This window comes from Periophthalmus magnuspinnatus, chromosome 19 (genome assembly GCF_009829125.3).
Source record: "Periophthalmus magnuspinnatus isolate fPerMag1 chromosome 19, fPerMag1.2.pri, whole genome shotgun sequence".
Taxonomy (NCBI): domain Eukaryota; kingdom Metazoa; phylum Chordata; class Actinopteri; order Gobiiformes; family Gobiidae; genus Periophthalmus; species Periophthalmus magnuspinnatus.
Window position 1 is genome coordinate 11,035,530 of NC_047144.1, and position 25,001 is coordinate 11,060,530.

Genomic DNA, 25,001 nt, shown 5'->3' on the forward strand with positions numbered 1-25,001 from the left:
AGGTTTAAAGTGTAGTGAGACTAAGACCAGTAGAGCTACGTATTCATTTTGATTTGAGTACTTTTGAGTACTACTTCAAATCAGGCAAAAAGTTATCCAAAAAGTTGAATAATTTAGAACTTGTTTTTTTTTTTCATGTATAATGATTGAGTTGTTGATTACCTGCGATGGCGTGAGGGTCTGCGCTGTACTCCTGGACGTCCAGTACTCCACAGTCTAATGAGGCTTTCAACTTCTTTAGTTTTGAGGCCGAAGGAGCAACTCTGAACAAACCCTGAGAAAAGATAGACATATGAAGGAGGGGTCAATAGTAGGAACATAGACGTGATTCAAACTACTTTCAAGCCTCTTGTCGTGACACATAGCTATATATTTGCTTTCATGTATTGTTCTTGTGCACAATATTTTTTATTTCATGACTCTGTGACTGAGAAATAGATGTTATTTCTCCTAATCTAAACTTAGAAGTAATACATATGTAACTGTCATTACATTATGCACTGAAACATTTATCAAGTGCATATCTGTATCTATAAAGGGTGATGGTAGAAAAGACTGCTATAAAAAATACCGGTACTATAAACATAAAAAAGTCTCAAGTCTAACTTTTTATGGACAAAAAATCTAACACACAAAGGTTAACTAGTTATCTATCTAAAGATGTATTGTGTGTACTTTTAATCCCAAGTTATATGTCTTTAAGAATAGTTTTAGTAGTGTTAATACTATATTTAGTCCTTTACACTTGATATATTTATTAAAGTACTTACCCCAAAGTAATTACCAAGTCTACTTAGAGCAATCCTATTTCTGTTTTCTTGTAACGTTAGTTGAAAGCCATGAACATCTATTAGATTCTCACTCCTCAAAGTTCTAAGACAGGATTTTAACTATAATTCACACCGTTTGTACATGTCTTAGTGAATGGTGCTGCTTGTTATGAGTTGAATCAAATGTGTGCTCTGACCTCCTCCTGCATGCCGCACTCCAGCAGCATGGTGACACAGGCCTCTATGGGAAAGGCAATATCTCTCCCACTGAGTGCTAAGTGCTCCACTAATGGTTTGCCATAGCAGGGCTTCTCCACCCAGGACTCTGTCAAATACACAAGCACAGTCACTTAAAATACGCACACTGCTCCATCTCTGGCATATAGACCGGTGTTGAATGCTAATATTCCCTGTATCAAAGAATCGAGCAGCAGAAAGACCAAAATAAAAATCTATGAATAATGTATGAGGCTTTCAGAGCTAAATTAAAAATGGTTCACCCCAGGCGGCAAATAACAGTGGAACTATAGGAAAAACAACATTGGGCAGATGTAACTAAATTATGTAGTGTTGCTAGACTAAATACTTTTTTGTAATGCATACTACTACTTGAGTATATTCAACACTGAATGCCAAATTTTGTCTACAGGTGAAAGTTGAGCATCCTTAAGAATACTACTACTGCTACTACTACTACCACTACCACTACTACTACTTCTACTACTACTAATAATAATAAAAGCCATATGAGGATCTCTGTTCTGATATTTTATTTATTACATTGAGATGTGCTGCCCAAAGAATCCGTATTATCAAGAGAAACAGCATGGAAATGTAATAGTTATAGTAACCATTGTCTTTGTAGCATTAGTGAGTAGGATAACATCGCCATTATAAATATATTTTAAAAGTCGAAAAACCCCACCTCTGTTAAAATATAGAAATGTAAAGCTAAAAATCAACAACATGTGGATCTAAATATACTTGAGACTCACCCTGTTGCGCTTTGATCTGTGGCAGTACACTCTGGAGCAGCTCTAATGACTTCCTGTGGTACTCTGCCTGAGCCTCTATCAACTGAAAACATCAGAGACCAGAGTGACCAAGACAGACCCAGAAAAGCTAAAAAACAGTTAAACAAGAGATACACTCACGGTCTGGAAGTAGCTTGCATAGTCTATTTCTTTGGCCACAAAACTGTACATGTCTGCTGATAGCTGATCCTGAAAAACAACAATAGTTTTAAATAACAGGAGGAAAAGACAGTATTTGTTGGTATTTTATAATAGAGACACCACAAAACATTTTATAAAGCACACAAAGTCTATTTCAATGTGCAAATATGAATGTATTGGTCAACTGAAACTAGGTGTAGTAAAATTAAATGTGGTTTAGGACTACTTCAGTATTAAAAGTACACTGTGTAACTTTGCTAATGGCCAAGTTACAGGTCAGATCTGTGCAGAGGTGACCCAGTTCACAGTAGTGTTTTTCAGGGTATTTTTGAGCAGTGGTAATTAAATAAATGCTAGATAGATAAGTTTAATACCATACTATGGAACATTCCAGGCAAAGTGATAACATCTCCAAGCAAGTTGCACAGTGCTCCTTTAAACCAATTCAAAACTAGGTCTAAACTAGAACTAAATAACTAAATTGAATAATTGAAGTGACCCCTTTTCTTTTGCCATCATGAGACAATTATTTGTGAAACTATAAACTTCAGTTATGGCAGAGTATGTTGCCAGTATTACAATATAACCTAACTGAAAGAGCCTAAATAATCAATATTCTAAACATACTCTACAAATCTCCATGCGATTGGCAGCCTCCTCCATCTCTTCCCTGAGGTGGTCCGCCTTGGCCCCTGTCGGCTGCATGTTACTGGACAGTCCTGAAGACTTTGTGGACTGGTAGTACCTGGAAGAAGACATTCAGGGTTTCAGAGGATTAGAGAAAACAGCCTGAACAAAACAAAGCCATCCCCGAAGCTGATTAATGGAGGACGAAGTGAAACATTTTTCTTGAGCCTCATAAGCTTCACGACTTCTGACACATAGATAAAAAATGCCATAAAAGAAAATAGTTTTGGAAAGGGATTACTAAAGTTTGACAAAATGACATAACACTTTTCAACTTTTCCTCCCAAAACTATTGTTGCTCAGTTTTATCTATCTGACAGTCTGTGCTGAGGGAGAGATATAATGTGTACTGTTATTGGGTGCACTGAAGCATTATGGGAAGAATGACTACAGATTTGGGTTGCATAAAAACTCACTGATGCAGCAAAGGAGACAATCACATTTGCTTTTTTCGTTATGGTACAACAGTAACTAAGACCAAAATAACATTGTCTTGGAGTAATTTGAAGAGATTATGTAAGTAATGCATCTACTCTTACGTGCATGACTCAACAAAAATCTGCAATATCACTCAAACTGCATGGGGCTATTTAAAACATACTTTGACAGCTTGGAACTGCTCAATAAAACTAGAGAGTCCAATTTATTTTAGGACCAATCTCCACCACAGCTCTCTCACATTTCAATAGTGTCTAAAGTGCTGGTTTGTGCGCCGAAATATGGAACATGTTTTGCTTACAAAACGGCTCAAAATAGTGAGTTTTAATGTTGTGATTTCGCATGACTTTGCCAGCAAAAGTGTTTAGTCAGTCAGACAACTTCATAAAATGGGTTGATAGAGTTTTTTCAGACAGATTTGTGCATATTTGGGGATGGGTTGTTTTGAATAACCTTGCATAACAGATGGCAAATGGGATGAAATAACACAATCCATCAGACAAAAGAACTTCAACAAAGAGTGAGGCGTGTTTAAAATTAACACTTATTACACTATTTTCTGATCTGAGCCTGGAAATTTAAACAAAAGGTAAAAGATAGCTGTTAACTTGAAAACTACCACTCCATGACATCACAAGGTGGAACAGAGCATTTTGAGCTTGGGTGATGTAGGCCGCCTAATAATGCAGTGTTGCTCTAATGTTCGTGAATAAAACAGAACACAACTCCAGGTATGTTTTTAAGAAGGCGACATTATAACTTGGCTTGAAACTCAGAAGAGTCAGTTTTGCATAGTATAAGACCTTTAAAGTTTGTATGTAAAATAAGAGTAGAAGATAGAACTTAACTGATCTCACAATAAATTAACTTACTTAGGTATCTTAATACACATATAAACTGCAGTTGTTAACAAATATATATATGGAAATAAATCAAGATAACAATAAAGATATTTAAAGGAATGATACATATTTACATATAAATTCAATTAGGAAAATCTGACATGCTCACATTTATTTTTCAGATTCAATGACCCTATACTAGTGCTATAATGTGAAAGTAAACTAATATTAATGTATGTCCCTAAAGGTTCAGCCTACATGTGTTAAACCAGATTATCTGTTGCCCCCTGGGGACCCATATCCTTAAAGTGACCTTTTTGACATTTTTTGACCTCACACTAAATTCACAGACCACAGCTGCCAATTATGGATTTACAATAAAAGCACAGGGCATACTATGACAACATGATAGAATTAGCATTAGAAAATCACTTTTAGCTCAATAATGATTTGTACACAGAGTACAGTGAGTTAGTACAGACACAGCCTTTTTGAGTGCAATCAAATCCCAGTGACATTCAGTGGGAAGCTCTGAACCAAGTCAATTCACAGGGGATGGAGTTTCTCAGTCTTCAGCACCTGCTCGCTCTCCTTCTCTCTCTTTCATTTCTCTCCGTCTCTTTCTCTCACACACATGCACAATCCCAAACTCACCGCGTCCGTGCAGAGTCCATGTCGAGGACCAGCTTCGCTAAATGTTTCCTTTGTTTTTGGATATTTGGGATTTCCACCTGAGAGGAGAGAGCACAAGGCTCAGTGTGAGACATAACATGCAACTAAAGCTCTGAGGCTGATGGATTTTTTTCACAGAGATCAAATAACAAAATTACAGTTATATAGATAAACTGAAGTTATTTTTCTGGCCATCAATAGTGTAAGTGGTGAGAAACAACTACAAACCGCTGCTACTGTCACATATTTAAACTAAATATTAGCTGGTCAATGCATGTTACAATGCTCCAGTGGCTCACAAACTTTTCACATCAAGTACCACTTAAGATAAAATTTCATTTGCAGATCAAAATTAGGACTTCAAAAATGGTAAACATGATCTAAAATGAGACTACACCATGGATAACACATACCTAAATAAGGAAGACAAAAATAATTATAGATTTTTACAAATATCAGAGTTTGAGAAACACTGTTCTAGGCTTAAGATGGGAGCAAAGTGCACACTGGCTTACTGTACTTACATGGGTTTTAGCTTCCTGTTTATAGGAGACATTTTAAGAACTTTTGATCATTAGATCAGTAAAATATCTGATTTTGAATTGTTAATTGCTATGGCAACAGTGCTAATTGTTCATTACCTCCGCCAGGTCGTAGAGAGGCTCGATGACGTCTCTCTCGATGGTGAGTTCGAACGTGATCAGCTCCTGCGCCAGTTTGTCCTGCGTGTCTCCACAGAGTTTTAACATTTTCCTAGAAACACACAATGTTCAGTATTAAAAATAGTACAAAACTAAGTATTATCCCGGGGCAGTAAACCAGGCTATAATCTAAAATGACAACAAAAAAGAAAGGCCTGGCTTAGCATTTGTATATTGTCAAAAGTATCTAAAATCAGATACTAATTGATACTAAAACTAGTATTGAAAGTAGATACTCATCAGGAACCTTTCCTGAATAGCTTTAAAATGATCTTGAGCTGTATCAGGACAAGCAGGAGACAACATACTAGACTAGTATATACCCATGGACCACTGTGGAACCTACCAGTACGACTGAGGGACTCACAGATATAAGGCCACATGATAATATAAAAGAAAATACTGCAATTGAATGCTGAAAATGACATTCCATTGTCTAAATAAAGAGTGTTTTTTAGTATTTTCGTGGTATTGGAATTGGAGTCTATTTCTTTGTATCGAAATCGAGTTCGAAATCGAATCGAAATTTTTGTCTTGTGACAACATTATTTGTATATTTCGGTATTTAAACTATGAAATTATTCATTTTTTCCTCAATAAATACTAAATAATCACTTTGTTGACTCACTTCCAGCAAGAAAAACAACAACATCAAACCATAACTTTACTAAGTTATCAGCTGGGATTGGGGTATTAATAACAGTGGACTTAAATGTTGCAATTCGGTTACAAAAAATACAATTTTGTTATACTGGCAATTTAAAAACAATTGATATCCTTAATGAACATGTGGTACAGTGTGTCCTGGAGCACAGATACAGTATGAGACATGGGTGAATGGTCTCCCGGGCGATGATTGAGAATAACATTCCTTTCCGTGTCAGAGCTTTTCAGGAAAAACAGAGGCACACTTTGAGGCTCATCAATGATTATCTGTATGTACAACTTTAGTGTTTGTGTTTGAACGCACTCACCCCAGGAGCGAGTCGTCCCCGAGCACAGCAGACCCTTCCACCATGCATTGTGCTAGCGTCGTCAGGGGGAGCTTTTTCTGAGAAGATAAATATATGGCAATAGTGAAATTTACATGGTCAGAGAAAATCAGATCAGGTAGAATAATCAGATAAACCAATAGATCTGTTTTTAGTGCATGTTTACATCCACTAAAGAAATACGACCATCAAAAACACTTGGTGATATTTGGAAGACAAAGTAAAAAGATTTTTTCAAACTTGTGGTGTCTGTTGGTGTTGCCATGTTTGTTTTGGTTCACTTTTCTCTTACATTATTGTCTTTGCCACATTAGCTTGCCCTTTTTTGCATGATCTTCCTCATCAAAACCTGTGATCCACCATAATTTGATAACTCCAGAAATCAGATAATCAGATATTCTGAGTGCACATAAACATTGCCATTGTTACTCTCAATTCAATGTATAATAGTAAAATATGATTCATTAAAATTATTTCTTGTTCCAAAGACAGCCTTTACTAATATGACATCATGCTCCTTTACGCACAAAACAGGTTCCTTTTTCAGTACTGGGTCTCAAATCAGCAGTTGAAAGCACCAGATTCAGGATTCTGCATTTTCTGTTTACACATTCCTTCCAAAACACAATGATAATTTCATAGAGTTTTAGAGGCCCCTGCTTCTGAAAGTACAACATCATAAAATTACAGAACTTGAATACAACCTTTTAGTGTGGTTTATGTGTGAAGGCAAACAAGCGAGATACTAAACTCCTCTCATCCGTCTTAGGTCTGTTGTCATGCATACTCCCATTGTCCCTGTTTTCCTTCTTACCGATGGAGATCTGACAGACTTCTTCTCCACGTCCACGCCCTGCTGTCCCTGCAGACACGCTGTCAACTTCTTGTGAGTGCTGTGGGAGACCTGCTTCACCAGCTCCAGACGCTTCTCCACCTGAGCCACAGGGGGCAATAAACACAACACTCAATACACATTACAATACATTATACTACAATGGATTACAATGGAGCATTCTTTAGCCCCACTGTGTTAAAGGTACTATGTAACTTTTCTGGTGGGGGTTTTGTTAGCTATGTTATTGGTTATGTTATTATTTTGCCTGGTATGTTCCAATGTAGGGCATTAAATATATCTATGTTGCATTCATTCAATTACAGATCTCCTTTATTGCTAAAAAATAAAAAATACATTCAAAGATCTGACCTGTAATTTGGGTCAGATCACCCAGCGGATAGATAAGTTTAATTAATATTCTAGAGAAAGCAATAACATCTCCATGGAGACAAGCAGGCGGGAATGTTACATAGTGTACCTTTAAACTGACATTAAGGCAATCACTGTGTGTATTATGCTCTGTTGTAAGATAAGTGGGATAATGTACTTGCCAAAAGAATTTATTGGGCTCAAGGTATGTGGCTTTGCTTATTAAAATGAAATAAATCAATATAAGAACTGCTCCGTCCCTGAATTTGTAAGATACCACTATCAAAGCACCTGTGATTTCTCAGGAGTGGATTATGTCATATTGCAAATGAACTGAGAACAGGCTTAAACAGGCAATGAAGCCGTAGGGGAGGAACTGTTCAGCAGATTAAAAACTTAACAGCTGTGGGCTATTGGGATCGAAACTGCATGACAGATTCTGCAACTGTTGTACTTAAAAGATTTTTTTTCTAACCAAAAGGTGAATTTCTGAATTTGCTTGGCTTAAAATACCGGTACATCATTTCCATGTAATTTTAATGAATGATTTTACTTCTTTAGTCTTAGTCTATTTAAGCCATGCTGACACTTGTTTGTGAAGTGCCCAAAAGATCTATTAGTAGCGTGTATATCAGGGGAGTAATTTAAAGCATTGCAGCCCAGATTATTACATAGGTTTAATTATGGATGAGAACAGGGACCACATAAAGGGACATTTTACAGGGGAAATAAAAGACACATTCATTCCTGATTAACTTACCTGTAGTAGATCTTCACTCAATACTTCTGTTTTTTCTGCCCTGGAAAACACAGAAAAAGTCACAATGTCAGTGTCAGGAAATACTTTTTACAACGCCACATGTGGCTCTGGGAATGGAAATAGGTGTTACAACCTGTCTAGTATTGTAAAGCAGGTTCCAAGGTTTTTCACAGTTCACAGTTTCAAATCGAAACCAGCAATTATTATTTCAATCATTTTTGAGGAACAAGCATTTAAAGGAATGCACAATGGCAGAGTGGTTAGCGCTGTCAAACAACACATGTTTTGACTGCAAATTTCTATATATGGAGTTTCTATGCTACTCTGATGTCATGGTGAAAAACAAAAAACAAAGAAAGAGTGAATTGCTGTCAGTTTTGTCTTTATTTTCCAACACATCTAAAACTCATAAAAATCTGTATGTAACATTGAACAGCTTATATTTTAATTATATATCAAATGCTACTTATGCGAGTTAAACTGCAACTGTCATTACGCAACATAGGGCAGATCATGGTATTTTAATTGCCTCCAGATCTTCTCCATTGTCCAAGAGTGTGTTCACTGCAGGCCATGTTCTGTTACATAAACCATATAATATTGACTGACTCGGTGCTAGACCTCCAGGCTGGGATCTACTGAGGAGGCTGTAAATGCAACCTAAAAGGACACTGATGCCTTAAGCAACAGAGATCGACAAGACAAACAAAATCACTGAGGATACTGCAACCATCCTGTTTACAAGGGTATATAAAGGATTACTAGAAAAAACAGATGAAAGTTACAATTGCACAGAGGTATGTTTTATGGCAGACTGTTAAAGTATATGAGCTTTAAAACAATCGTCATATGTGGCAATACTTTGAACCTAAACAAACTAAAGCAACTGTTAAACTGACAGTTCCACCTCTGCGCCCCACACATACCACGGATTTGACTTGAGTTTACAACCAGAACCTGCCCTCAGTATCTCAGTGATATGAATGAAATGCAACTCCTCAAGACTACAGGGTAATCTTCAGGTAAACCTCTTCAGCAGGTGATAAGCCACAATGTAAGTGTAGGGGGAAGTACATTCTTTGTTTGCATACACTGGGATTACAACCTGTCCTATATCTGTCAGTCTGACTACTGGACCTAAAGCTGTAATGAAACAATACCTGTAGGCCTATGTAAAGTAAATCTAATCTAAATAAATTAGATGTAACCCTCTCATTAAACCACAAAATAGTATACCTATCTTGTAAGCAGTGAAACTAATATAGAAACAAACAAAATACTCATTTGAGCAGATTCCAGTTACAAAAATTGGACAAAAATGGACTTTCCCTAAATAGTATGCAACATCTTGTTTTCACTGTAAACCAAGAACATACAACATATAAAAAGTTTACAAACACAAAACACATTAAACATGGCATACATAAAAATACGTAACAATACAATACAAGTAACAGGACAATTTTGGTCATATCCCTCCTCACCCCTTATAGGTCCATCTCATATAGTCAGCAAAACAAAACAGTGTTAATAGAATCAATAAAAAAAGATGACAGTCAGTTTTCAGGTAAGTCAACAGCCTGAGGGGCCTTAAAGGAAACAGACCTCTGACCTGCCTCTTTATGAATGGGAGGTACACTATGTTAGATTTTAAGAGTGTCAAAGAGAATAAATTGTAATAGACTGGGTAAGAAAAATGTTCAGATATGATCAAAAGTCAAAATAAATCTATGTAAAAATAAATTGAAACCAGTGGTACTGTCATCTTTTTCATGCTGTGACCAGTTAAGATGATGGCATAAATACACAGTGATGAGTTCTATCTGAACATTTTAAGATGAACCAACATAATGCATGAAGCAGTTTGCTAATCTATACAGGTTTAAACAGCAATATGTTTGTTTTAATATATAATTAATAAGGACTTTGAAAATGTATTCTATATTCCCTATTTTATCTATTGCATTGCATAAAAAAGAGTTTCTAATCATCATTGTAATATAAAAAAAAGAGTTGTTTCCTTTATATCAAAATTGAGTTATACAATTTTTGCACTCTTGCATTAAAAATACAGAAAATTGTTAAATATATTCCATTCAATATTCAAATTAACAGATTAAAGATACAAAGTCAGCATTTTTTACCAAAAATAAACATCCATATAGTCATGGTACACAACTTTCCCACAACCAGCTCTGTATATAAATGAAGTCTGAGGCCAGTGTTAACATGACAAATTCCCTAAAAACACCGTACATCAACTTATTATTATCACCCCCAAAAATCTATGACATTACTTTGAGACAAGTTTATACTACTTTACACATGCATATTTTAAAGGAACACAACTTTGATGCAAGTGATAAACGGCTGAGCACGGGGGCAGGAACAGGTAAGAGCGGTTTCAAAAAGTCAACCCAAGGTGAAATCGCAAATCAAACTCTTCAATTTTCTGCCAAATGTTCAACTGAAATAACAGTGATGAAAATGCTCTGACTTTTAACAATAAAAACAACCCATCAAGCTATAACCACACTTAGCCTACTGTTTACTGTTCACATATTGCTACTGTAAATAACCAAACCAAAGCCAATACTGGTCTAATAAAGCAGACTTACGGAGCCAGGCTGTTTCTACGCGAGGCTCTAGTCCTGCTGATGGTAAGTTTTCTCTTCCACATCCCCCTGGGAAAAGGAAGGAAGCCACCTGTTCTCATGTGGGCTCCCGTACAGTAAAGAGCATAGACATGAACGCATAAGGGGAGAGAGAGCGAAAGAGGGAAAGACTGAGAGAGAGGGAGAGAGGGGGAGGAGGGGAGGGGCTGGTATGAGACCTGACTATCTGGTCCTTTCACTCATCACCCACCAACTCTCACCACAGCCAAGAATCCAACTGTTAACCTGTGAATGCAAATGAAATCTAAGTAGTGATTTTTTATAATGAACTACTGTAGTAAGTGTTATGTGGTAGGTCCTTGACTTTAACTTTGAACTAACCTGCATGTTTCCCTTAATTAAACGATATATTTTTGCATATAGTGCTTCTTAAAAACACTCTTTCAAAAACAAAACAAAACTATATTCTTCACAACTAAGTTAATGTTGCACAGTTGCTTTTGTTTTAATAGTAGGATTCTATTCAGAGTGCACATTTTCAACACAGCCATGGGTATTAACATTTCAAAGACTAAAATATGAACTCATTGGTGGATAAAGTACTCCGTTGTGTTACTTAAGTAAAAGTACAGATACCTAGTTAAAAAGTTACTCAAGTAAAATGTTTGCAGGGGCTAAAAAGGTTAAAAGACATAATATTTTGGTGTATGCTGAGGACATTATTCTACCTAAGAATAACATCTTTTGTGACAACTCAAATAGCTATCTTGATACAATTGTGTGTAGTTATATAATGATAAATTTGAATGTGATTTGAGCCTAAGTTATTCAGACAGAAAGACAAAACCCAAATCTTAGTTTTAACAATAACTCAAAACAGAAGTCTGGATAATGCTTCCCCATTGCATTTGTTTTCAATGACTTCAACATGAGTCCAGATTTCACGGCTCACTGACTGTATCTGCGGAGGGGAAGTCCTTAATGAGCGGGTCCTCTTTAGTCAACAACATCACTCCAACAGACAGCAGCCCTCTCCCTCCTCCTCTTTTACTCTCCCCATGAACACACAAACAATGCTAAACAAACTAGATATTCCTCCATCTAACACTGACATTACCTGGAGTTACCTGTAGACATTGCTGTAACATCTGCATAATATTCAAATACACAGAGAGGTTGTGATGTGCCGAGTTGCCAGCAGGAGGCAAAATAGTGCTGTTACATTATTCATGTGCAGTAGATGGGAATTTGATTTGACATACCTGCAGCAGTGGGATTATGTTATAGGCAGGGATATGTGTTCTATATACTGTACACTGCAATGTTTGGCTATACAGAAACAATAGAGCAGAAGAGCTGACAAATCACCAAAATAGGGATGTCACTATATATATTTTTTGTGTTACAATTACTAAAATACAGTTTTACAGTATTTAGCAGTATTTCACATTATTTGATGAAATAACCAATCAGTGAAAACCTTTAATCACTGTCATTTACACTGTCTAATATTAAATCTCCATTCATCTAGTACGCGAACAATTAATGTGACATAAACAGCCAAATAAAAAGCACTTACAGGTTTATTTTTGTGGACTACAGATGAAATTGAAATAATTTTTCACCTAAAATGGTCACAGTTATTATATTCTGATTATATTGTGACCTATAATCATGGTTATCGATAAAACATTGATGACATGTCAGGTCTGTGGAGATGCAAGCCCGTGTTCAATGTTATGTTTTTGTTTTCGGTGCAATAAAAACATCCAAAATGAAAAAGAAAAACAAAACTTGTTTTTATTTAAGTCTATATTTTGCCAAAAAAGTTACACAGTGGGGCTTTAACTATGATTTTTTTTTCACTTGACTGTCTTTCTGTCTTCACTGTGAGACTTTACAAAATACAATATTCAAAAGATGCCACCAAAAAACAGACTTTCCGAAGCAGTCTTATTCTGACCAAACATGCGTCAGAGCCTTCTCCAAACATAGGCCAGCTCCTCTCTGTACTTCACTGCAGCATCAGCGCTTGTCGTCACCCGGGATTCCCATCGGAGAACAGGAAGTAGGTGGGGCCAATGAGTAACAGGAGTGGGAGAGATGACAACAGAGGAAGAGATGGCACTAAGCCTGGAGTTAATTCAATTGATAAATCTTTATGAGAGATTTCTAAAGAACAAGACAGCACTATTAGCACTGTCAGACAGTGGGTGTATAATGGCTTAATTCACAGATTTTCTCGCTGGTTAGTTTGATATATTTTAAAAGACCAGGCACACTTTAAATGGCACAGGAGTGGTGATGCATTGTGACCTTTCAGTGGAGAAAAGAGCCATCCAATTTTCACATTTTATATAAGTCAGATTAGGTCTCTCGACTCTTTTCAACTATTATAGTCAACATTATTATACATTTTTAAAAACGGCAAAAGTTCTGGTTGACATTCAAGTCATTTTTACATTTTTTATCGTTTTCCTCCAGATTTCTATAACTACAGCAAGGAATAAGACAAGCAAATAACCTAGACTAACAATGTGTCTGTGAGGCACTAACAGACTTTACATTTGTGGTTAGCATATTTTGGAAATGGTTAAGCAAAAAACATAAGGTTACAGCTTATATTTGTGCTATTCGTACATTGTAAAGCTAACAAACAAAAGCATGATTTGAGACAAGCCTTTCATACAGACTCACAATCAATAATACAGAGAAAAGAGAAACTTCATAAATCAACGTATTAAACTGATGTCTGATTGAGGAAGTAACTCATGCATTAAAATCACTTTCTAAATATAGACAACTAATATGTATTTAAGAAGCTATGGGGAATACATAATCTGTTGTTTTGTTTGTTAGTGGCTCAATAAGTTATCAAGATAATTAACAATGATTGAGTGTAGATTTGTGTCCTTGGGCAAGACACAAAAAAAGTATTCATCGGTGGGAGCTGGAATCACACCTCCCACTTGTAGGTGAGTGAATCTGACCACTCTACCAATTATTTATGTCGAGAACAGGATTTGAAATGCCAACCTTTAGATCAGAGGATGAACCAACTGAGCTACCGTCGCTCAGTCAATATTTATGGTAATTTGTGAAGCTTTGGTGTATTTCTTATACTAATATAATTTGAAATAAGTAATAGCACTTCCCTCAATATCACATGCCTATAAGAGATGTCATTGTATCTTCTTTTTGTTCACAGTTTCTATAGCCTCAGATGTGAATAAACCATTAATTCATATTTTAGCAAAAGCATCAAAATATGACAAGGCAGTGTTCAGGAACTAGTCTTTTTTTTGTTCTTATTATTCTGTTTTTCTGACTTCTTTGAACCTGAATGTCTCTCACTACAGGAGCTCCAATCAGCCCAGTCGCACTCTGTGTCTACTGTCGGCAGGAAAGAGACAGACCCCCCTTTTGTCTGCTCTAATATATTCATTAAATGTTGGCAGACTAGGCACTTTATTGGAGCAAGCAGCGGGAAAACAATGAAAAGATATGTCATGTAATATCCCATAAGCCTGCAGGATACAGCATGGTCTCAATGTGCATGATTGAAATTTAAAAATGGCAACTGAAAAATTAAATCCCATCAAAGGTATTTAAAAAAAAAAGGCGAATACATTACTTTTTAGTAGGGTTTGGAAGGATTTTTAAATAAATCTGCACTACACATTTCCCATTTTATTTGATATCATATTATTTTATTAACGAAAATTTAGATGCCATTTTTTATTATGATTCCAGTCTAATATAATGTGATCTTTGGTGGTTAAAGATTGTTGGCAAGTTATAAAAAAATCACAAGACTATTCTTCATTATTGGAAGAAATAAGCTCTGTATAGAATAGTGTCCGGCAGCCTCACTGTTAGCGACACTACTTTCAGTCCAATTGTCTCTATGAGATTTTTACTGAGTCACGCTAAAATGAATAAATATTCCCAATCAGGCAGTGGACAGGGAGCTGTATGTCACTGACAGCATGCTAAACACGACTTCAGCAAAGTACACTACTTTGTTTAGAAAGAGAGATGTTTGTGTCTCAATGCTAATGCTAATGCTAATTAGGCATAATAAATATTAATACAAGACAAGAAACTGAAGCATTCTACATATAAAAATCATTGAGTTGTCTTTAGTTTAATTCATTTGAATTTTAATTGGTTGTTTATGTTATGTTTTACGATTTTGACAAAAGTGACTGTTAGCTTTAAGACATAGAGAGCTAGCTAGAGTGCTGCTGTACACAGAACATAATGTTCATTGTTATCGTGCAAAATCTTGTGGTATATACCATTCAGCCAATGACATAATAAACCATATACATAGTCTTTTTTGGCATTATAGTCCAAAAATTTGCTCAAAATAGTATGGAATAAATCAACTATTTACTACCACTCTTTCTAATTTGTTACTTCCACCTCTTGTGAAGAAAGATGATTCAAGGGCATTGCAAAAAACCCCACACACAGTCCAGGTGAAGCCAGATTACCCAGCATGCCTTTCTTCGCCAAAACTAAGGGGGGAGGTGGGTGTTACCATGGCACCGGTTGACAAAGCAGTGGGATGGATCAAACCCTGAAGTGAGGCGGGCGTGCGAAGATGAATGAGGAGAGAAAGTGCACTCATTGTTTTAATGGGAGGAGATTGCAGCACTGCTGGTGGTATGGGCCGATCATTTGTCACTACAGGACCACCAAGCACAATCCGTGATCTCTATCTATGAGTCTTTCACCTAAATACAAACCCGAGCAGCATTTCAAGGTCATCAGATTCACTATACTCTCGCTGCATGGGTGAAAGCAGGAGGTAGGATAGGAACCATTGGGATGATTGTTCAAAGCAGAGTTATGGTTTTATGTGTAAAATGACAGGCCAGGAATAGCAGCACATAGAGGTGATGTTTTGATAAAGTAAATGGGAATCGCAATCTGAAATATATTCAAGCTGAACCAAAGTAGAACTGTCTCTCAGTAGTTAATAGACTGTAAATCTCAGGCTTAAAAAAGTAAACAACATATAGGGAATTACTGAGTTAACCAAAAAGACTCAATGTAACAATCTGTAATAAATTTGGACACTTTATGATCAAATATTTAATTACTTATTTCAAACAGTAATCTGATCAACACTATGCCAAAACAGATGTCAGTTACCAACCTTATACAGAAAATGGATGATTACCGGTAGGTTTTGTCAAGAAAACAATTTTAGCAAAGGATATGAAAAGACAACAAGGTTTTGTTTTTTGTTTTTTGTTTTTACAAAGTTACACAAGAGGAAGTAACTCAGGAAATATGCGGCATGCCATACAGAATGCCAACATATAGGACAAAGCTGGTTACATAAAACAGTGACAGACCTACAAATCTTTAATGTATTAAACCATATAATGCTACGCACCTTCACAAGTACAACCAGAGATGAACTCTAACATTAATTTAGCTATGAGCTATGAGAGGCAGACCACTGATAATTGTACTAATCTAATACTAATAATACTAATACTACTACTACTAATAATCTAATACTACTAATTGGACTAAACTATCTAACCTACACTGACATTTTTTTTTTACTTTTTGATGATTTCTAATAAAGATATTTGACTACTGTTCAGTTGTTTTAAAACAACATTCTAAAGTGTGTTATTTGGATCTGACCTTATTTAGAGACTTAAAATTAAATTGAAAAACTATATAATGAATTTCAAAATTGTTTACGGTCTAAAATTAATTATTAGATTGATTTTTTTCCTTCATTCACATCCATCCTGAGCAAACTGATTCCCACAACAGTGTAATCTTCTCAGTCAGCAATTAGAATGTAATTGTAATACTTTATTGCTATACGCACAACTCCGCCACAAATGTCTCTGAGCAATTATGTCTTTATTATTACCATAAAGCTCTGGTTCAGTCTCAGTAAATCCTGTAAGCACCAAACTGATCATGTAACTCTCCCTATGCATAAATCTGCATTATTAGTAACAATAAAGTAGGCCATTACAACCTAGTGGACAAAATATCAAGCAAGTAAGATTCTGTAAGTCTATTCTGTACTTTATATGTTGTGAAAGTTGTTTCTCTGTCATGGTGCAACATCAAAAAGGACTAAGTGGGCTAACAGCTAATTATAAAACATCTTCACTAATGCTAAGGAAGAAGTAGTAGTAGCAGTAGTTGTAGTTGTTGTAATAGTAAATGTACTAGGGGTGGGCGATATATCAGTTTCAGTATTGGTATTGGCTAATATTTGATGCAGATAATCAATATCAATATTTTTTGCATTGCTCCATTCTCTGTGTGACCTTTTTGAACAGATGAATGAGTCAAAATGGGATAGAAGCATTGTCTGGCTGTATGTTTACTCAAACAAGTAACAAATTATTTTATATTCCTGTAAACACATGTCCTTATTATTTTTTTACAAAAGTGAAAAGTTCATTTTTGATCATTACCTTAACTTGAAATAAATTTGTGGGCCTCGGTATGAATTGTGAAAGCGAAATATCAGTATCAACAAATATCGGTTATCGGCCACAGCTGCAGGCCAAATATTGGATATTTATATCGGATTAAACAAACTAAAACAAAACAACATATGGGGCCCATGCCAAAAAAGTACAGCATTTCCTTTAGAAACACAATTACTTTAGTACTCATTGAAAACTCCTTTTACCATTACACTATCTAATAAGTGCTTTTTAGTGACACTTGTTAACAGGATCCCTCTGCTCCCTCTACAACAAAACAAGACACAAACACTGAACAAGTCCTCTTCCAAAAGACGGTCCAATCAGAATGCAGCTCACATCCGACCGTTGGAATTGTCCAGTCCTGGTCCAGCTCTCCGGGGACCTGGCTGCTTCTCTCAAGGAGGCACTAAATCCCCTCCGCTCTTCTCAGCCGTGCACAATGAAAAGGGTTGACTCATTCCACATTCACCCGCTGTACCTCGGCAGCCCGGTTGGCCCTCGCGATTGACAAGGCAACAAAACAGGGAGAATAACGTTGCACCAATAAAGATCCACTCTTCACCCAGGGACGATTGGATGCAGGGTGGAAAAAGCACAAGCAGAAGTTATGGGCAGTAAATAGTTGAAAATATAAAGGAGAAAGGCCATCAACATATTTGCATTCAATTCGATATAAAAGTTACAGAGATGCAAAGTAGGCAGGAGTGACCTTGGGAGAAAGTAAAATGGTCCAATAAATAATTCGGTTCTCCTAAAAATATGACAACTCCAGTAATGTAACTTTAAGAGACAAGTGACCTAAAATGAAAACTAATGATTGAAACTATAGCATGAAACAGCAAGATCTGACTTGGGTCAAGCTAGCTTTTGCACAATTGGTAGTGCTAGCCTGATCCTAGCCCAAATCTGAATGACCTTTGACCTCACGGTGTTGTTTGAGTTTCTTTACACAGCTGGGACAGACAAGAAAACGGTTTAGTTAGGAAGACTGGTAACTTTCTTCCATTGTTTCCCGTTTGGAGTTACTGTGGCATTGTATGGATGCCTATCTTTATCCCAAAACGTGGCCTGGTGACTGTGCATTTTTGATGACTACATGAAGCAAATTTTGTACAATGAATTGCCTCACATTTCACCACGTATAGATAACAGTTTAAAGATATAAAGATCAAAAGATTTGATATAATTTATAATCATGTTACTACTGTATCAGTGGGCTATGACCTCTTAGTTCTATAAATTTCTGTCAATAAATTCCAAATATTGGGTTTATCCTCTTGGTGATAGCATTGCTGCATCAAGTAAGTCTATTGCTTATATGAAAAAAAATAATAAATCCTTACTCAGATACTGAAAGTGTGAAACAGTAGTACTGATATAGAGATATGAGCTGGTACTATTAATATACAAACGACAAATAGATCTATATCAGAAGTAAAATACGACATGTTAACATCAAATACATTTCTCTAACTTTGTGGCAAAAACACTGTAAATAAAAGAATTTTTTTTTAATCATTATTGTGGTATTGTAATCAGTAACAAATATTGCAACTTCCATGTTTCCAAATGGATATGTTATATTGACATGTAACCATGACAACACTATTGTTATGGTCACAGAGAAAACCTGAGCTTCAATGAAACCCAAATCAAGTATATTCAATGTATGGATAGATTGAAATGTAGGTGTGGTCTTGTTTGTTTCTACAATAAAATCCTCTGAGCCGCAATAGCAGTGGTTGGGACAGTGCACTAAATGACAGATTACTTGAACATGCCTACAGGTGCTACGGTGAACATCTGCTAAAATGGCTGTGCTTGATCTGGGCCCAGACTTGCTGTATTTCTGTAGCCTGGCCAGGACCACCACGACCCCTCCCCACCCATCTGCATCACCTAAATCTCCCTACAACACAACTCGGATTCAAGCCAAGGATGAGCTAAGCCTTAGTCCTGCATATTTTGGCAAACTCAGAGTTCATTCATTGCCTCTACTCATCCTATTATATTGCTGCTTTTCACAGCCTCCCTCATAACCGCTTTCGTCACTTGTAACAGGGAAACACGCAGCGATTTGGCAGAAAACTGTAAATTGGAAACTAGAAGTACTGGAATGGGGGCCGAATATCCTGCCAAGTTCTCATCCTCCTTACAATTACAATGAATGACTAACAGAGAAGAGGAGGGAGAGACATGACGCCCAGAAAGTTGGCTTCAACTTGGAAAAGTAAACTGCAAAAAGCTTTTATTTTTGTGTTGGCAAATAATTAGAGATAACTCCAGCAGGTGTCAAGCGGAAGAGCCAAAAACGGCATAGCATTCTGGTTCATTCCTTTATACAATGCAATTTTTACAATTCACCGCAAGGACTTCCTACCCTGTGAGGAAGTATAGTAAAACAGGAAAAGATAAAAAATGAATTGATATGGTCATTCATTGTTACAGTAGACACATCCCTTGGTGCTACCTTAAAGAAGTCCTATTGTGCTTGTGTCTGCTGCTATATAGTTATAATCTAATCTATGGCACCCATTGACAATTTGCACATTGTAAATTGCAATATTCATCTGAACTTGACTTAGTAAAAGAAACAAATGCACTGACTTCTGCGTTAGAAAACTGCAGCACCCAATGGGAGCTGACATCTCTGTGAAAGTCGTCACAACAAAGAGCCATGCAGCTGTTGGCCCCTTTGATGGATAGCTGCACATCACACTAGTGAGAAGCAAAATGACAACACGATACTGCTGAACCCTATGCATATCATCAATTAAGATAATAAAATTGAAGAACAAAGTAAGTACAGAGCAATGGGCTTATGCTGGTGGTGGTGAAAATGGGGATAGATTGGAAATATGAAAGTGAAAATAAGTGATTAAAGATTGCTCAAACATGGACAAATCACGCCAAATACAACATCAAGAGGGTAAATGAGAAGGGGAAACAACTATAACATGGTTAAAAGCTCTGAAAAGTCGATTTTGCAGAATAGGTCTGCTTTAACAAAAGAGCATGGAATTACCATCTTAGATATAGACAAGCAATGTTTTGTTAAAATAGTGATGTTTTAAAGGTGCACTATGTAATTTTTCTGGTAGAGGGCCTGCCACGTACTTGACTTCATGAAGATGTTATTAATTTTCTTTGCCTCAAATATTCCACAGTATACCATTAAGCCTGTCATCTGTCCGTCATTTAATCAATTACAAGTATTTTTTATTGCTAAGAAGTACTTTGAAAAACATGCGTTTTTACTGCAAGCAAGTTGTTTCTCCACAGATCTGTACTGTAACTTGGCATCGTGGCAATACCTGCTTGTCTCCATGGAAAAAATGTTGATGAATGGCATACTGTGGAACATTCTAAGCAAAGTATTAATATCTCTATGGAGACAACCAGGTGGCAATGATTCCATTAAGTTGCATAATGCACCTACCTATCCCTTTGCCATAGACCAAAAAATAAAAAAAGAAATAAATAAATACATTTACTTGATTTTGACTGCTTCTATGTGAATGTAATTTGTTAACATTTAAACGTGTAGACCATTGATTTGTAATGTTACTGGGACTGGAAAAATGTTCAAATATAAGTGCTGTTAAGTGTGTGAGTAGCTCATGTGAGGGAGCTCAACAGGGAGCAGACAGCAGGCAAGCGCCCAGCCATTACCACCACACTCACGTTACATTCACTGTCAACTCCAATTAATGACTACAGCTGTTTCACACAATGCCTCTGACTATTGGAGCTGAAATACTGACGATGTTTGAACAAACCAGATGTGGAGATATTGGGCCATAAATTAAAATAAAGTAAATGTTTGTGTTGCTAAATTATGCTAATTGAATCTGACAGTAATTGATTTGAATGTTAATGAATGATAAAGCTCATATATATCTTTGATCAATCATTCATGCAAGATAGGGCCAAATATACTAACTTCAGCCACAAGGGGTCAGTAAACTTACAAATGAGCAGGTTTGGGTCTAGGTAGTGCAATCCAACAATTGTGAAATAATACCACAGTATTTTTTTTCATGTTGTGGATGTTAAAAATTAAGTCGTGTTTTATTTGTTTATCCTGAATTGTCCATGATCAAAAGGTAGGTAGCTTGAGGGAGAAGTACATTCCATTAAGATCTAAGGGGCAACACCGTGTGACAGCAGAAAACATGAAGTCATCTGGTTAATTAACAATAGCCTTTTCTTCTTAGACATAAAAGTAGCTAAGTAGGTGTAAAGTAACTTCCCTTTTGCAGATTATGAGGTGACTTTGCAGCTAAAAACACCTGGCGCTCCCATTTGAAAGTGAAGACATATGGCTAAAATATGTTCTGTCCTTGTGCATCTGGATAATGGCAGCCAAGGGGAACTCCGTCTCTCATAGCTCATAACATGTGCCAGCTTTAGACCCCACCCATAGATGGACTCAGAGGCAAAACACACACAAACATTATAAAAACTATAACACGGCTGTGTTCTATAAACTTTACGAGGGATATTCACAACACCAGGCTCAGTGATCCTTTGTATGATGCTACGGTCAATAACCTGTCAATATTTGCATGTGGTAATTTATCAGTGCTCGTTAGTTAAATAACCTGTGTATTGAGTGGCTCACTGATGGAGTATTTGAATATACTTCACAGAGTACATGAAAAAGTCATCAGCGTATTGCTAAAAATAGTAACCAGAGCAGAGACATTATATGGCATCTCTGAAAGTTAATTTTTTACACATCCAGGTATGCAAACACTTAACTTTGTTCTTTTATTTGGTCGAAACATTCAGGTGGTCATCTGATCGTCATCTGATCGTCATCTTCAGTTATAAGATCTTTTCACAACAATAACAACATAATCCAGAATTCCAATCCATTTGTTAACTGATAATGATGAAATCTGTTCACTAACCCTCCTTTAGGACACATAAAACACAGCTGGAGTTCATATTATTCATCTCCAAAACATCTATTACCAGCTGTGTGATGTTGTTGTTCTTAATCCATTCATCCTCACCATGAACAATAACAACCTTAATATTTCAGCCCTACTTAACTAACCTACACCATTGCCTTCAAAATCTGTTATCTACAATCCACAATTTAAAAAATGCTACAAACATGTCATACAAACTTGTGGAATTTTAAAGCCACACCATGGTTATTTATCACCATAGCAACTAATTACTAAATAAAAGATGAGTTGAGTAGTTAATTGTCCTTGAGTTGTCCTTACTTAAAATCTGTGTTTGTGTGGTTCTGAGGCAGGCATCAACACATGTAGAAAGGATCAGTGACAACAGAGTGACAGCAGAGACTCTTTATTCCTCTTGTTTCAAGTGACTTAAACTATGGAGAATGTAGTTTTACATCTTCAGCTGAGCAAGGACATGATAACACAAAAAGAATATGACCCTCCAAAGCTATGCATATCTTTGCCTTTGTAATCACAAAACAATACAGCAGATACAGTATGCCAGCATAAAAAAACAACGCTATGAGTGCACATTATACACACAAAACCATAATAGATCAGCACAAGAAAACGAGCCAAGATCACAAGTTTCATTCTCTCATCATTCAAGCAGTTACTAAAATTGCTTCTGAAAGTTCGCACCTCACGGGTGGATTTAACCTCTCTGGTGAAATCCACCTGTCACTCGCTCAGAGCATAGGCCAATAGGAAGAGTGGGTGTGGAAAAGTGTTATAGCATAGAGCTACAGTAAACAGAAACCAACTGAATCACTGTATGACAATCTCATCAAAATAGCATATCGTCACAGGAATCAGATCACAATTATATTTTTATCGCCATGTCAGTATGCCACCGATTATTATAAAGATGGTGATCATCATATCAATCTATTAAAGGGAGCTCTCAGAACAAGATTATTAGTTTGTCTGAGAACTAATACCACAAAATTGGAAAAATATTGGAGACTTGGAAAGTATTGCTCTAATGAAACAAACAGGAAAGGTTCAAATTACTGCACCACATACTGTACTATACACAAAGACAAGCTGCCCCAGATACAAGATAAAATACTACAGTGAGCATTAGTATTCCTTGGAACAACTTCACCAGACCCAATTTCATTAGCTAATGAAGGAGATTTTGTACATTAAACTCAGAGGGCATCGTCATTTCGAGTTTCACCTTGATTCACTACACTGTGTAAAAAAGTGAAGTGAACAGAGATCATTTTGTCCTCCCATTGCAGCAGCATCACAGGGTGTAATCATGCTTTTATTGTTAATCTAGAACATAGAAATCACAGCACAATACACCCATATCCACACATCAACACCTTTCTTGTCCTTGAGGGATCCCACAATGCAATTTTCTGATGTTTTTCTCTTGTCACATGAAGTCACAGTTTGCCTCAGGCTCCTCTTGGTCCTTTGGGTTTCCTATGGACCTGTTACAAAGACCTAATAAAGAGGAGCAATTTAAAACAAAGAGGAGAGTTACAGCGTTGGTCATAAGGATATTACTGCTTCACAAAGCTAGACATAATCCATACATGCAAATTACTATTTCAGCTGTCGAGTTTACTGCCAGTCACTACTACAGCTAATTGGAGGACAACAGATGTATATAGACAGGCAAATAGAACAAATTAACTGGCAATTAGGGATGGGCAAATATTCAGAATTGACTATGATTAGAATCTCTTAGAACTAATAATCACTGAAGTGATTATTAGTATACGCCCATCATTAGCACTTGTGTTGGCTGTTTGACTGTAAAGAGGTGGCTCTAGCAAAAGCAAAAGCAACTGGGAACTGGTTTTTCAAAGGTTGTTAACAAAAAGGCGTTCAAACATGTCATTAATCAGACATCAATCAAAATAGCATTAGAGTAGCATAGCACGTTTTGGATCAAAGAAAGCCTCTGAATAGCAATACCTCATAATACCTCTGGCAATGCAAATGTCACATAAAATTGACAAACTGAACAATGACGACTCCTTCAAAACTAATCACACAAAAATGAACAACAAAAAAGGAAACATAGAAGGGTTTTAAAACATACAATTTGTCATATCATCAGAAAAGAAAAATGGATATTCTAATGACTTAGCTTTTAAACCATGTTAAAATTGCTTTTACAACTGTATTTGGAGTGATTTGATTTGTGTAATCTTTGTTTTCCTGCATTAAAGACGCCATTGCTCAGACAACCCTTGTTTCATTGACCTCTCTACTTATTTTGTTCTCCAATTTTATTTTCATAAAGGGTGATACATGTAGAATTCAGTAGCAGACTTATTTTATTCAGTTTTAATGCCATAATCATCATCATCATGCCATAGCATCAGATACAGATCTACATCAACATCTACACCATCAATGCAACAATGAGCACCAATGTACAGGATCTTCACATAAAATCCAACAACATCACAGGTCATATTTCTCTATGCAAATTTCATGTGTAGGGCTTTAACATGACAGATTTACACTGATATACATCTACGGTCCCTGTTTATGAAAGAGGAAAGGTCAGTGGAGCAGAAGGAGAGGATTCATATGAACATAACTCTACATCCATGTTGCTTCTGAAACGTTTTCAAAATGTCAGCTGCGATTTGCTCCAACCGTGAACCAGATGCCTTCAAAGCTAGAGAGACCCCCGGGCAGTGGACTATATA

General features: G+C 36.4%; 1 protein-coding gene across 4 annotated transcripts in view; it reads right to left on the reverse strand.

Annotated features, from left to right (window-relative positions):
- LOC117387268 (rho GTPase-activating protein 44-like) overlaps window positions 1-25,001 on the reverse strand; it is a 63,533-nt gene that overhangs the window by 18,754 nt on the left and 19,778 nt on the right. For all 4 annotated transcript variants that reach the window (XM_033984722.2, XM_033984721.2, XM_055229658.1 and 1 more), the window contains exons 2-11: window positions 8,242-8,281; window positions 7,092-7,211; window positions 6,260-6,336; window positions 5,226-5,337; window positions 4,567-4,643; window positions 2,573-2,690; window positions 1,925-1,993; window positions 1,766-1,847; window positions 968-1,095; window positions 163-274 (exon numbers count right to left, since the gene is read on the reverse strand). In XM_033984722.2, coding sequence (XP_033840613.1) covers window positions 163-274; window positions 968-1,095; window positions 1,766-1,847; window positions 1,925-1,993; window positions 2,573-2,690; window positions 4,567-4,643; window positions 5,226-5,337; window positions 6,260-6,336; window positions 7,092-7,211; window positions 8,242-8,281 — 935 coding nt within the window. The remainder of the gene's footprint in view (window positions 1-162; window positions 275-967; window positions 1,096-1,765; window positions 1,848-1,924; window positions 1,994-2,572; window positions 2,691-4,566; window positions 4,644-5,225; window positions 5,338-6,259; window positions 6,337-7,091; window positions 7,212-8,241; window positions 8,282-25,001) is intronic.